At 36.5% G+C, this 16,074-nt stretch overlaps 1 protein-coding gene across 1 annotated transcript in view; it reads right to left on the reverse strand.

The window, feature by feature from the left end:
• The window catches only part of LPCAT2 (lysophosphatidylcholine acyltransferase 2), a 92,954-nt gene that overhangs the window by 14,923 nt on the left and 61,957 nt on the right, over positions 1-16,074 (reverse strand). Inside the window, exon 12 of the mRNA XM_020985197.2 lies at positions 13,047-13,145. Within this exon, the coding sequence (XP_020840856.1) occupies positions 13,047-13,145 (99 nt within the window). The remainder of the gene's footprint in view (positions 1-13,046; positions 13,146-16,074) is intronic.

Consider the following 16,074-nt stretch of genomic DNA (forward strand, 5'->3'; position numbering starts at 1 on the left):
CAGTCCTGGGGCAAGGAAGAGCATTGGCATGGTGGAGCTTGTGGTGTGGTGCAGAGGGAATTGAACTCACAGCTCCAAGGCAGAAAAGAGTGGTTGTGGTCACTCACAGACCACAGCACAGGCCAGAAAAGGAGTAAATACCTCACCCTTGATCATACCACCTTGGATGAACAGAAAATTTACAGGTCCCTAGAAGTATCTCTGAAAACAGCTGCATAAAATCTCCAAAGTTTGAGACAGTACATACTCCACAATAGAAGTAGATCCCTACCATAACAAAGAGTTTAAAACTCAAGTAATTAGCTGGGATCATGAGCAAACAGCACAAAAAAGTCAGACCACAGAATCTTACCTTGGTGACAAAGAAGATCAAAGCATATAACCAGAAGAAGACAACAAAGTCAAAGCTCCTATAGGCAAAACCTCTAAGAAAAATATAAATCAGGACTTCGGCTTCCGGGATCCAAGATGGTGAAGTGAAAAGGTAGTAGCTCTCACTCTCCCCTATCAAACTCTGAAAACCCAGAAAATATCACCCCAGAAAAAAAAACCCAGAACACCTGAACTAGAAGAAAGATGAGGAGCAGCAGTGCAGGAGCCCAGCAAATGGGTCTGCCAGTGCCTCACCAAAAATAAGGAGGCAGAACTACAAGGGGCCCAGGCAGGATAAGTACCCTGCAGCATTCATCTGAAAGGACGTGAAGAAAACAACCTAAAGGCTTCCTAAAGCCCCGACCTTGCTGATTCCAACCCAACACCAGGTGAGCTGTAGCAGCCCTGAAGCCTCCAATTGTGAAGAAATCCTGAAGCCCAGGTGGTAGAGCAGGCAAACACCAACACCTGGACCTCCTGAGTGAGTGGGGGGGAACCGGTGGAAACCAGCTCAGAAAACCACCAGGATGCTCAGCACTCCACTGCAAAGGAATCTCCCAGTGAATTAGCAGAAACGAGGGAGACAACACTGAAGTGGGCCCCAGGCAGATAAACACCCTGCAGCACCCATCTAAAAGGAGCTGAAGAAAGCTAAAGGAAAGGAAAAGCAGGCAACCTAGAATTGCCTGAAAGTTCCAGCCTTGCTGATTCCAGCCCAACAAGGTAAGCTGCCAGAAACCTACAGCCTCCAATTGCCAGCATAAGAGGCCCCAGCACAAAGCCAGTGACCAAGACCTAGGCTCCCAACACAAGAAGCTTGGGTCAGTACCCTCTGTTCCCCAGCAGGAGAGCTCAATCTCTTTAAAGGCCAGGGAATAAAGAAACACCATGAGTAAAAAGAAATACCATAGATTCATATTATGAGAAGAGTGAAGATCAAGACAGAAATTCTGAAGAGGACAACATTGTCAACAAACCCACATCTGCAACAACAAAAGGGAGTATGAACTGGTCTGAAGCCCAAAAAGCTTTCTTAGGCTCAAGAAGGATTTTAATAGTCAAATGAGAGAGGTAAAGAGTCCTTCAAAAATACAATTGGCCAATTGGAAAAAAAATACACTGAAGAAAACAAGTCCCTAAAAAACACAATTGGCCAATTGAAGAAGGAAGGACAAAAACTAACAGAAGAGTACACTGAAGAAAACAAGTCCCTAAAAAACACAATTGGCCAGTTGAAGAAGGAAGTACAAAAACTAACAGAAGAAAACAATCTGTTAAAAACTAGAATTGGACAAATGGAAACTAATGTCTCTATGAGAGAGCAAGAATCAGTCAAACAGAAACAAAAAAATGAAAAAATAGATGAAAATGTAAAATACCTCATCAGTAAAACAACCGACCTGGAAAATCGACTCAGGAGAGACAATTTAAAAATTATTGGACTACCTGAAAATCATGATGAAAAAAAGAGCCTGGACAGTATCTTTCAGGAAATCATAAAGGAAAACTGCCCAGAAGTCCTAGAACCAGAAGGGAAAATAACCATAGAAAGAATCCACCATCACCACCTGAAAGAGATCCCAAATTGACAACCAAAATATAATAGCAAAATTCCAAAATTACCAGATGAAAGAGAAGGTGCTGCAAGCAGCCAGAAAGAAACAATTTAAATATCATGGAACCACAGTCAGGATTACACAGGACCTTGCAGCTTCTACATTAAAAGACAGGGCATGGAACATGATATTCCTAAGGCAAAGGAGCTTGGAATGCAGCCAAGGATCAATTACCCAGCAAAAATGAGCATCATTTTTCAAGGGAGGAGGTGGATATTCAATGAAATAGGAGACTTCCAAACTTTCCTGATAAAAAGACCAGAGCTCAACAAAAAATTTGATCTTCAAGTACAGGACTCAAGAAGGACTTAAAAAGGTAAATGGGACAAAGGATACAATATGTTGTTAAAAGGGGGGGCTGTTTAAACCCCTACAAGGGAATATGAGACTTGCAACCCTTGAGAACTGTATTGTTATTACACCTTGTTAAAGGAGTATACATAAAGAGGGTGGATATTAGTTGACTTTGATGTAATGATAAAAAAAAATCTAATCAAGTGGGTTAAATGGATCCAAATAAGTGGATCAATCTGATCTTAGAAAATGTACTGAGAAAGGAGGAGGCAGACAAGGGTAAATTACATTACAGGAAAAGACACAAAATCCTATTACAGCAGAGGGAAAGAAGAGGGGGGAGCATTGTTTGAACCTTACTCTCATCAGATTTGGCTCAAGAAGGGCATAATATAATCAGTTAGGTATAGAAATCTAACTTGCCCTATAGGCAGTAGGAGGGAAAAGGGGAAAGAAAAGGGAGGGAAAGAAAAGGGAGGGGAAGAAAGAAGGGAGGGAAGAAGCAGTAAGACTAAAGGGGAAGAAAAGGGAAAGGGATAATAAAAGGGGAAGGGACTGAAGGAGGGGTGGTCAAAAGCAAAACACTAGTGAAGGGGGAAAGGAAAAAGGAGAAAGAAAAGCATAAAAGGGGGAAAAGGATGGAGAAAAAGACACAGATAGTAATCATAACTGTGAATGTGAATGGGATGAACTCTCCCATAAAACGGAAATGGATTGCAGAATGGATTAAAAACCATAATCCTACAATATGTTGTTTACAGGAAACACATTTGAAAAAGAGTGACACATACAGGGTAAAGGTAAAAGGCTGGAGCAGAATATATTATGCTTCAGCTGAAGTAAAAAAAGCAGGGGTAGCAATCCTGATCTCAGACAAAGCAAAAGCAAAAATAGATCTAATCAAAAGAGATAAGGAAGGAAACTACATCCTGCTAAAAGGCACCATAGACAATGAAGTAATATCATTACTAAACATATATGCACCAAATGGTATAGCATCCAAATTCTTAGGAGAAGTTCAGGGAGTTACAGGAAGAAATAGACAGCAAAACTATACTAGTGGGGGACCTGAACCTCCCCCTCTCTGCACTAGATAAGTCTAACCACAAAATAAACAAGAAAGAAGTTAAGGAGGTGAATAGAACATTAGAAAAGTTAGGTATGATAGACCTCTGGAGAAAACTGAATGGGGATAGAAAGGAATATACTTTTTTCTGCAGTACATGGCACATACACAAAAATTGACCATGTACTAGGGCATAAAAACCTCACAATCCAATGCAGAAAGGCAGAAATATTAAATGCATCCTTTTCAGATCATGATGCAATAAAAATTATATGTAATAAAGGGCCATGGAAAGATAGACTAAAAAATAATTGGAAACTAAATAATCTAATCCTAAAAAATGATTGGGTCAAACAACAAATCATAGAAACAATCAATAATTTCATTCAAGAGAATGACAATAATGAGACAACATACCAAAACCTATGGGATGCAGGAAAGCAGTTCTTAGGGGAAGTTTTATATCTCTAAATGCTTACATAAATAAAATAGAAAAAGAGGAGATTAATGAATTGGGCATACAACTAAAAAAACTAGAAAAAGAACAAATTAAAAATCCTCAACTAAACACCAAATTAGAAATATTGAAAACCAAAGGAAAAATTAATAAAATTGAAATTAAGAAAACTATTGAACTAATAAATAAAACTAAGAGCTGGTTTTATGAAAAAACCAATAAAATAGATAAGCCTTTGGTTAATTTAATTAAAAAAAGAAAGAAGAAAACCAAATTACTAGTATCAAGAATGAAAAGGGAAGCTACCACCAAGGAAGAGGAAATTAAAACAATAATTAGGAATTATTTTGCCCAACTATATGCCAACAAATTTGACAATCTTAGTGAAATGGATACATATTTACAAAAATATAAATTGCCCAGATTAACAAAGAGGAAGTAAAATACTTAAATAACCCCATCTCAGAAAAAGAAATTGAACAAGCCATTGATGAACTCCCTAGGAAAAAATCTCCAGGGCCAGATGGATTTACATGTGAATTCTATCAAACATTTAAAGAACAATTAATTCCAATACTATATAGACTATTTGGGAAAATAGGTGAAGAAGGAGTCTTACCAAATTCTTCTTATGATACAAATATGGTACTGATACCTAAACCAAGAATAGTCAAAATAGAGAAAGAAAATTATAGACCAATTTCTCTAATGAATATAGATGCAAAAATTTTAAACAAAATACTAGCAATAGATTGCAGCAACTTATAACAAGAATAATACACTATGACCAGGTAGGATTTATGCCAGGAATGCAGGGTTGGTTCAATATTAGGAAAACTATCAGCATCATTGAGCATATCAACAACAAAACCAACAGAAACCACATGATCATCTCAATAGATGCGAAAAAAGCTTTTGATAAAATACAACACCCATTCCTTTAAAAACACTAGAAAGCATGGTATAAATGGAGTCTTCCTTAAAATAATAAATAGCATATATCTAAAACCTTCAGCAAGCATTATATGTAATGGGGACAGGCTAGAAGCATTTCCAATAAGATCGGGGTGAAACAAGGATGTCCATTATCACCACTGTTATTCAATATTGTACTGGAAACCTTAGCTTTAGCAATAAGAAAAAGAAATTGAAGGCATTAGAATAGGCAAAGAAGAAACAAAGCTATCACTCTTTGCAGATGACATGATGATATACTTAGAGAATCCTAGAGAATCAAGTAAAAAACTACTTGAAATAATAAACAACTTTAGCAAAGTTGCAGGCTATAAAATAAACCCACATAAATCATCAGCATTTCTATATATTACCAACAAAGCCCAACAGCAAGAGATAGAAAGAGAAATCCCATTTAAACTTACTGTAGACATTATAAAATATTTAGGAGTCTACCTCCGAAACAAACCCAGGAACTCTATGAACACAATTACAAAACACTTTTCACACAAATAAAATCAGATCTAAATAATTGGAAAAACATCAGTTGCTCATGGGTAGGCCAGCTAATATAATAAAAATGACAATCCTACCTAAGCTAATTTACTTATTCAGTGCCATACCAATCAAACTACCAAAAATTATTTTATAGAGTTAGAAAAATAATAACAAGATTCATTTGGAAAAACAAAAGGTCCAGAATATCAAAGGAACTAATGAAAAGAAATGCAGGGGAAGGTGGCCTAGCAATTCCAGATCTTAAATTGTATTATAAAGCAGCAATCATCAAAACTGCTTGGTACTGGCTAAGAAATAGGGAGGTGGATCAGTGGAATAGGTTAAATATGCAAGACACAGTAGTCAATGACTATAGTAATCTATTATTTGATAAACCCAAAGACCCAGCTTCTGGATAAAACCCACTCTTTGAAAAAAACTGCTGGGAAAACTGGAAAAGAGTATGGCAGAAACTAGGCATAGACCCAAATCTCACACCATATACCAAAATAAAGTCAAAATGGGTTCATGACTTAGATATAAAGGCTGATACCATAAGTAAACTGGGAGAACAAGGAATAGTTTACCTATCAGATCTATGGAGAACAGAAGAATTCATGACCAAACAGGAGATAGAGAACATTATGAAAAGCAAAATGGATAATTTTGATTACATTAAATTGAAAAGTTTTTGCACAAAAAAGCCAATGCAACTAAGATTAGAAGGAAGGTAGAAAATTGGGAAAGAATTTTTACAACCAGTCTCTCTGATAAAGGCCTCATTTCTAAATATATAGAGAATTAAGAAATTTATAAGAACAAGCCATTCCAATTGATAAATGGTCAAAGGATATGAACAGACAGTTCTCAGATGAAGAAATTAAAGCCATCTATAGTCATATGAAAAAATGCTCTAAATCGTTATTGATTAGAGAAATGCAAATCAAAACAACTCTGAGGTACCACATCACACCTATCAGATTGGCCAACATGACAAAACAGGAAAATGATAAATGTTGGAAAAGATGTGGGAAAATTGGAACATAATACATTGTTGGTGGAGTTGTGAAATGATCCAACCATTTTGGAGAACAATTTGGAACTATGCCCAAAGGGCTATACAAATGTGCATACCCTTTGATCCAGCAATAGCACTTCTAGGGCTATATCCCAAAGAGATCAAACAAATGGGAAAAGGACCCACATGTACAAAAATATTCATAGCAGCTCTTTTTGTGGTGGCAAAGAATTGGAAATTGAGAGGATGTCCATCAGTTGGGGAATGGCTGAGCAAGTTGTGGTATATGAATGTAATGGAATACTATTGTGCTATAAGAAATGATGAACAGGCTGACTTCAGAAAAACCTGGAAAGACTTATGGTCTGATGCTGAGTGAAGTGAGCAGAACCAAGAGACTTTGTACACAATAACAGCCATGTTATACAATGACTAAGATTGTTAAACTGAACCCTTCTCAGCATTACAAGGATCTAAGACATCTCCAGAGGCCTCGGGATGGAAAATGCTGTCCACATCCAAAGAAAGAACTATGGAAGTCAAATCACTATCACTTATTTTTACCTTCTGTTGAGTTTTGTTTCATCTTTCTGATGGTTCCTCCTTTTGGTTTTAATTTTTACTTACAACTTCATTAATGTGAAAATATTTTTAATGGGTATGTAAATGTAAAGTCTATATCAGATTGTGTGCCGTCTTGGGGAGGGTGGAGGGGGAGGAAAGGGGAGAAAAATTTTCAACTCAAAAGCATATGTAAGTGATTGTTGATAAATCAAAATAAATTAAGAAAAAAGTAAAAAAAGAAAAAGAAAAAAAATATGAATCAGTCCCAGGCCATGGAAGACCTCAAAAGGGATTTTGTGAAGCAAGTAAGAGAAAAAGAGGAAAACCTGGGAAGAGAAATGATAGTAATGCAAGAAAATTATGAAGAACAAGAAAACAGCTTGCTAAAGGAGACTCAAAAAAATACTGAAGAAAATCACACCTTAAAAAATAGCCTAACCCAAATGGCAAAAGAGGTCTAAAAAGCCAATGAGGAGAAAAATGCCCTAAAAAGCATAATTGGCCAAATGGAAAAGGAATCCAAAAGCTCACTGCAGAAAATATTTCCTTAAAAATTAGAATGGAGCAAATGGAAGGTAATGACTTCATGAGAAATCAAGAAATTTCAAAACAAAACCAAATGAATGAAAAAATACAAGACAATGTGAAATATCTCACTGGAAAAACAACTGACCTGGAAAATAGATCTAGGAGAGATAATTTAAAAATGATTGGACTACCTGAAAGCCATGATAAGAAAAAGAGCCTAGGCCTTATCTTTGAAGAAATTATTAAGGAAAACTGTCCTGATATTCTAGAACCAGAGGGTAAAATAAAAATAGAAAGAATCCACCAATCACCTTCTGAAAGAGATTTCCAAAGGAAAGCTCCTAGGAATATTATAGCAAAATTCCAGAGTTCCAGGTCAAGGAGAAAATATTGCAAGCAGCCAGAAAGAAACAATCAAAGTATTGTGGAAACACAATATGGATAACACAAGATTTAGCAGCTTCTACATTAAGGGACTGGAGGGCTTGTAATATAATATTCTGTAGGTCAAAGCAGAGAGGATTACAGCCAAGAATCAACTACCCAGCAAAACTGAGTATAATCCTTCCGGGGAAAAAATGGGCATTCAGTGAAATAGAAGACTTTCAAGCATTCTTGATGAAAAGTTCAGAGCTGAATAGAAAATTCAACTTTCAAATACAAGACCCAAGAGAAGCATGAAGAGGTAAACAGGAAAGAGAAACCATAAGGGACTCATTAAGGTTGAACTGTTTACATTTCTACATGGAAAGATGATATTTGTAACTCATGAGACCTTTGTCAGTTTTAGGGTAGTTGGAGGGAAAATTATATGTAGATACACAGACAGACAGACAGACAGACAGACAGACAGACAGACAGATAGATAGATAGATAGATACATAGATAGATACATAGATAGATACATAGATAGATAGATGGCACAGGATGAGTTGAAGATGAAGGAGTGATATCTGGAGAATAAAATTAAGGGGTGAGAGTGATTACTTGAAGAAGGAGAAAGGGAGAGGTAGAAGGGGAATTATCTCACATAAAACAGACAAGGAAAAGCTGTTACTGTGGACAGGAGGTAGGGGAAGGGGAAAGGGAATGAGTGAATCTTATTTTCATCGGATTTAGCTTATGGAAGGAGTACCATACACACTCAATTGGGTACCTTACCCTGCAGGAAAATAGAGGGGAAGGGGATAAGAGAGGGGGGATGACAGTAGGGAGGGCAGATTGAAGGAGAGGTAATCAGAAGCAAACACTTCTGAACAGGGTTAAAAGAGAGAATAGAATTAACAGGGGGTAATCAGAAGCAAATATTTCTGAGGAAGGACAGGGTTAAAAGAGAATAGAATAAATGGGGGGGTGAGAAGGGATGAAGGGAAATAGAGTTAGTTTTTCACAACATGACTACTATGGAAGTGTTTTCCATGACTACACATGTATAACCTGTATCGAGTTGCTTGCCTTCTCAATGAGGGTAGATGGGGAGGGAAGAAGGGAGAAAATTTGGAACCCAAAATTTTAAAAACAAATGTTAAAAATCATTTTTACATGCAACTGGGAAATAACATATACAGGCAATGGGATATAGAAATCTATCCTACCCTACAGGAAAATAGAAGGGGAAGGGGATAAGAGAAGGTGGGGTGACAGAAGGGAGGGCAGATTAGGGGAAGGGGTATTCAGAATGCACATAGTCTTGGGGTGGGGGGAGGGGCAAGATGGGGAGAAAATTTGGAACTCAAAATCTTGTGGAAGTGAATGTTGGAAACTAAAAATCAATAAATTAATAAATGTTTAATAGTTCTTTAAAAAAAGATAATAAAAAAGGTGGGAAATCAGATTACCTAAGGAGTATCCTGGTTAAATTTTTCCTTTTAATTTACTGGCTTTATTTGACTAATTGTTTATAATATATAAAAGTCTCTCTCTCCAAGTATTTGGAGTCCAGGCCTAAGCTGAGGAGGTTTGGTCCCAGTTTATTGGGCAATTGCTACATGTTGCCTAATAAATATGCACAGTAACTAAAAAAAATAAAAAAATAAACATAATCTTACAATATGTTGTTTACAAAAAACACATTTGAAACAGAGGGATACACGTAGAGTAAAGGTAAAAGGCTGGAGTAGAATATATTATGCTTCAGCTAAAGTTAAAAAAAAAAAGGCAGAGGTAGCAATCCTGATCTCAGACAAAGCAAAAGCAAAAGCAAAAATAGACCTTATTAAAAGAGATAAGGAACAAACTACATCCTGCTAAAAGGCACCATAGACAATGAAGAAATAACATTACTAAACATGTATGCACGAAGTGGTATAGCATCCAGATTCTTAGAGGAGAAGTTCAGGGAGTTACAGAAAGAAATAGACAGCAAAACTATACTAGTAGGGGACCTCAACCTCCCCCTCTCTGAACTAGATAAATCTAACCACAAAATAAACAAGAAAGAAGTTAAGGAGGTGAATATAATTTTAGAAAAGTTAGATATGGTAGATCTCTGGAGAAAATTGAATGGGGAGAGAAAGGAATATACTTTTTTTTTTCAGCAGTACATGGCACTTACATAAAATTTGTCCATGTAGTACGGCATAAAAACCTCACAATCCAATGCAGAAAGGCAGAAATATTAAATGCATCCTTTTCAGATCTTGATGCAATAAAAATTATATGTAATAAAGGGCCATGAAAAGATAAACTAAAAATTAATTGAAAACTTAATAATCTAATCCTAAAGAATGAATGGGTCAAACAACAAACTATAGAAACAATCAATAACTTCATCCAAGAGAATGACAATAATGAGACAATATACCAAAACTCATGGGATGTAGCAAAAGCAGTTCTTAGGGAAAATTTTATATCTCTAAATGCTTATGTGAACAAAATAGAGAAAGAGGAGATCAATGAATTGGGTATGCAACTAAAAAAAAACTAGGAAAAGAACAAATTAAAAATCCCCAATTAAATACCAAATTAGAAATGATGAAAACCAAAGGAAAAATTAATGAAATTCAGAAAACTATTGAACTAATAAATAAAACTGAGCTGGTTTTATGAAAAAAAAAGCAATAAAATAGATAAAACTTTGGCTAATTTAACTTTAAAAAAAGAAAGAAGAAAACAAAAGTCATGGAGTACTACTCTCTCATTTTAGTGAGGAGGAAAACAGAGTTTGGGAAATGAAATGACTTGCCCAGCCAGGGTTCACATAGTCAATAAATGTCGGAGATCATACTTGAACTTAGGTCCTCTGATTCCACTTGCAATGGTCTTTATAAAGTATTATTTTGTGCTCCTCCTTAAAAAGCTTTTCTTACCCCCTTAACACTTTTGCCTTCTCACTAAGATTATCTCTATTTTGTCCTATATTTCTCTATCTCTATATTTTTATGTACATGTTTTGCATGTTCCTGCTCCCCCCACCCCCCAATTAGGTTGCAATCTCCTTGAGGACAGAGAATTTTTTTTGCCTTTCTTTGTATCTCTAGTGCATAGCACAGTTCCTGGCACACAGTAGGTGCTTGCTAAATGTTTGTTAATGTTAAGCACATATAATGTTAAGCACAACAGAAACATTTTGGCATTTACTGGCTATGACCAATGTGGATTTAATTACTGCAGATGTAGTAAGGATCATGCAGCATGGCATGGTAGATAGAAAAGTGGCCTCAAAGCCAGGAAAGCCTGAGTTCCAGTCCTACTTATTGGTTGTATGACCTTAGGCAAGGTCACTTAAGCTCACAGTTCTCTAAGAAACTTTCTAACATTATAAGTTGCAGATAAAGTACTACTGTTTCTTGATAGAGGGAATTTTCTCACTGAATTAGACTCAAAGAACAGGTCTAATTCCTACTGAGATCTCTATAGTAAGACAAAGGCCCTGCTACCAAAGGTGCAATGAACAATTCTGACAGGGAACAAAAAAATTAATTAACTGGTTCTGGTGGCAACAATGACAAATGGCTAGAGTAACACTATTCAGCAGGCAACAGGCTAAGAAGGCAGTAAAACTTGTCCCAAATATATTTCATGGAGCTTCAAGGATATCATATGAACATGGTATTACACTTTTAACACAGACTAAGGCAAATGAACATACTATAGAACATGAAATTAGGATGTATTTCTTTATGTGGGAAAGGTTAACATTAAACGATAAAATCTATGTGAAAGCAGAATAAAAAATGTTGAGCATTATATAAATGTAAGGCATTATTACTGATATTATTAATAATAATAATCCAATTAATATTATGCTTCTAACAAAGGAAGGAATTAATTATGGCCTTAAGGTTTCATTTTGTTTTTGTTTTCATTTTTCAGCATAGTATAAAATAGACAAACATCTAAAAGATTCTAATAAGCAATAATTATTGTGATAAAGGATCACATTTTGTATAAGACCTTTCATTGGTAAATGTTAAGCTTTTATTCATTTAACTAACCTGACAATTATAGGCTCACAGGATTTAGAGTAGAAAGGAAACTTAGAAACCATCTAGTTCAATCTCTTCTCATAAGGAAGAAAAGAGGGGAAAAGGAATTTGTTCAGCATCATACAGGTAGATACAGTAAGTATTTAAATGCAGATCATCTGATTTGAAATCCCCCAGTAGTACAAAAGTAATACGTTATTAGGGAAAGACAAAGTTGTATATTTAATTATTAAGAATTCTCACATGTAAAATGGGGATAATTATGACACTTATGTCACAGGCTTATTGTAGATTTTAAAGTACTACATAAATGCTAACTATTATGGCTAAAGAGACACATAGAGATTGGAGGATGAAATTTGTGTGATTACTGGGATTCTACCACGTAAGTCTGAAACTCAAAACCGGCAGTCCACTCAAAAGCTGATTTAATATGACATCTTTTGCAAAGAACCAGCAAATAAACTTTGAGAATGCACTCTTCTTCCTATTATTAATACCTATATTTTTGTAGGAGGTAGACTACAGGTTTTATAGGATCAAGGCTTCCATATCCAATTCTACTGAAATGGAAACCACTTAGCCATCCACACTCCTTGGCTATTGTACCTATTTATATTACAACTTCTTAATCATCTATTCCCCACTGAAATTACAAATAAGATAGCAAAAGAAATATTACTAAATTCTTGGAAAATAAGCAAGATATATGATAATTTACAGTGTTATTAATTGAGTATATCAACACAACAAAAAACACAAATATTCTTCCTACAGGACTAGAGAGATGGCTCAGGATAAATCCATATTAGTAATGCTGAAAGTCCAGTCTCTATTGACCATGGGCCAGCAGATTATACAAATACAATCACAACCAAGTAGAATCAAGAAATCAGGTAAATTCTGGCACTGGACAAGTTAATGGCAGACATTGTTTATTTGTAAATCACATTTAAGGGCTTCAAAATGAGAAAGCTAAAAAAAGAAATAATTTTCAAATTAATTTGTTAAATCACCTGCTCCTTAACTGTGACATTGTTACAAATTTGTTTTCAAAGGTCTTTATGACAAAACTGACACCTGCATTTTCTTCACTGTCAGTGTCAATTGATTTAACCATATTATTTCTGTGTACATGTCAGAGTGAATCTATAAATTTCTCTAAAAGATTTACAGATTTTCAAGTAATACATTTAGAGTCAACACTCATTTGTAAGACTGAACAAGATTCTCTCAATGGGGCTGACAGTACCTTAAATGCCACCTGGATGAGTTCTTCTGTATTGGCAGGATTACATAGGACGGCCAGACCAATCACATATTCCCTGAAGTCTATGCTGCCATCATGATTCTGTGAAGGGATGAGGAGAATTCAATTATGAGGTCCAACAGTCAAATCACTATTAACAAGAAAATGTTGGGTGACATTATGATTCAGTTACGCCGCGGCTCAGCCACAACTTCATGCACTGTTTATGTGGAAGAAAAGTTTATATTGTGGTGCAACTACAGGCTAATAACCCATCCATCTGCAGAAGTAGAAGCAATGGGATTCAACCACAGAAGCTGAAGGGAAGCAGACTGTGGCTTAATATAAGGAGAAACTTCTTAACAACTAGAACTATCTAAAAAATGTAACACACTGCCTGAAGACATAGTGAATTCTTTCTTCCTTGAAGACTTTCAAGCTAAGGCTAAATTACACTTCTTGGAGATGGGGTAGATGGGGATTCTTGGACAAGTATGAGTTGAGTTAGAGGGGATTTGAGGTCCCTTTCAACTCTCAAATACTCCAATTTTCTGAAAGACCAGGAGACTCAGTTATATTTGTGATATACCTTGCCACAGACACCATGAGCATTCAGCTTTCACTGGGGGAGGGGGGGTTTGGGGTTGGGGCAGGGATAAGGATGATGATGAGGAAGAATGAAAAGAAAAAAAAAGACCACAATAAAGCACCTGAACACCTTTGAGACAAATTCTATGAGTTATAAATTCCAGGTGCTGTGAGAATCATCTTGGCAGCAAATTCTCAGATGAATTCCTAGATAAACCATCAACTAGTACAAGCAAAGGTAGTAAGATGTTTGATAAACAATCACAGAAGGCTTGTCATCAGGGAAATGAAGGTCTTCAGTTCTAACTAAAATTTTACTTCTATCATGAATAATACTTCTTTTACTCTCCCAAACCAGGCTGACACAGAACTTTCTCTTTAAATAGCCTAAGAACTTAGATTATTACCTCTTTTGTCTTTGAAACACTCTATGAAGGCAAAGGAGAAGAGGGAGGTATTGTATCTTTAATTTCCACTGGAGAAATGAAAGAACAGAGAGGTGTAGTCATTTCCCCAAGGTATATAGTACATCTAACACAATGTCCATTCAGTGATTAAGGCTAGGTAAGAAATGAGGCAGAGAATGACCTCTTTTACCTAGTTAAAAAAATGAATCTGGGAGGGGACGACCCTCAGGGTTTCTGGCCAAAACAAAAACAACTGCTATTTCCATTCACTCTGAGCCAATCAGGGCCCAAGGAATGACCAAGTGGGGCTTGGCCTGGGACCTATTGCTGGCCAATCAATGAGAGCTAGAGTGATTTGGGTTTGAGGCATGGTCCTTAAAATAGAAATCTAGCCTGTAAAGTCCAAGATATCACTGCATCCAGGGCAATCTCCAGTAATCCTGATCTAGACTCAGATGACTCTAGAGGAGAAAGTGAGGCTGATGGCTTTGCACAATCCTACCACACTTAAATACAATTCATTTGCATGGCATGACATCACCTCCCTGATGTCTTGGTACGAAGGACAAACAACAGTCTCTATGAAGGACAAACACTAACCTCTGTGAGTAGTAGTAGGTGCTGTCCCACTGGGGACCCAACTGGAACTAGCCATTTGGGCAACACAGATCCCCCTTTCTTTCTTTCTTCTTTCCTTTCCCTTCCCTCTGTCCACAGGGTATCACACCCTTACCTGTGGGTGCTATGCCTGAAGGAATGTAAATTTTGATGACTGAAACCTCACAATATATCTCGGGGTTTATGGGCTAGATTTCTTTCTTAAGGACCATGCCTTAAACCTAATCACTATGGCTCTCATTGATTGGCTAACAATAAGTCCCAGGCCAAGTTGGCCTAGAGTGAATGTACATAGCAGTTGTTTCTGTTTTAGCCAGAAACCCTGAGGGTCTTCTCCTCCTAGATTGATTTTTTTAAAAACTAGTTAAAAGAGGCCATTCTCTGCTTTATTTCTTACCTAGCTTTAATCACTGAATAGATGTTGCCTCAGTCAAACTGAGACCAATTAAAGACCTTAGCTCAAAAAGGCCAAGGTCTCCCACTGCATCCAGGGCCATCTCCAGTCATCCTGATGTATATCGTGCCACTTGACCCAGATGGTTCCAGAGGAGAAATTGAGGCTGGTGACTTTGCACAGCCTTGCCTCATATAAATCCAATTCACTTGCATGTCATGGAATAACCTCCCTGATGTCATGGTCCTCTTTGAGAATGAGGGATAAGCAACAACAATAGTGAGTCCATGGAAGAAACAGGACTAAAACTTTACTCTCCAAGACTCCTCCAGTCTAGCCTAGTCATCAGTTTCCTGATGAGACTGTCCAATTGTTGTTAGAGGTGAAAGGTTTGATTAAGCCTGCTATGAATATTTTGCTCAGAACATGGATCAATTTCACCTGCAACTCACATTTTTAGCGAAACATCACTGTGATGTCTTGAAGTTCGCCTGAACAGTGAACCCATTACCGTTCATGTTATGTTAATTACAACTTGGTTTTTTTTTGGTTTTGTTTTGTTTTTTTAGTGAGGCAATTGGGGTTAAGTGACTTGCCCAAGGTCACACAGTTAGTATGTGTCAAATGTTTGGTCTGAGGCCGCATTTGAACTCAGGTCCTCCTGACTTCAGGGCCAGTGTTCTATCCACTGCACCACCTAGCTGCCCCTACAACTTGGTTTTAAAAGAAGACATATAATACTTGGAAAATGTCACTTTAAGTTTACAATGTATCTTTATTCTCTGATGTTCAATGGATATTATCTTAATCATATAAATTCACAATATCTTGGAAATGACAAGGATCAATCATCATTATCTCCTACTTTTCAGGTAGGGAAACACAGAAAATATATTAGTCATAGACCTAGGATTTATATTAAGGCTTCTCATTTTTTTCCTGAAAAGTTTTATGTGTATATAACACTTGGCCAGAAAGTAATCTAATAAACAAAACAACACCATAGAAAGGTAGATGAGGAGGT

This window comes from Phascolarctos cinereus, unplaced genomic scaffold (genome assembly GCF_003287225.1).
Source record: "Phascolarctos cinereus isolate Bilbo 61053 unplaced genomic scaffold, phaCin_HiC Scaffold_2;HRSCAF=192, whole genome shotgun sequence".
Classification (NCBI taxonomy): Eukaryota; Metazoa; Chordata; class Mammalia; order Diprotodontia; family Phascolarctidae; genus Phascolarctos; species Phascolarctos cinereus.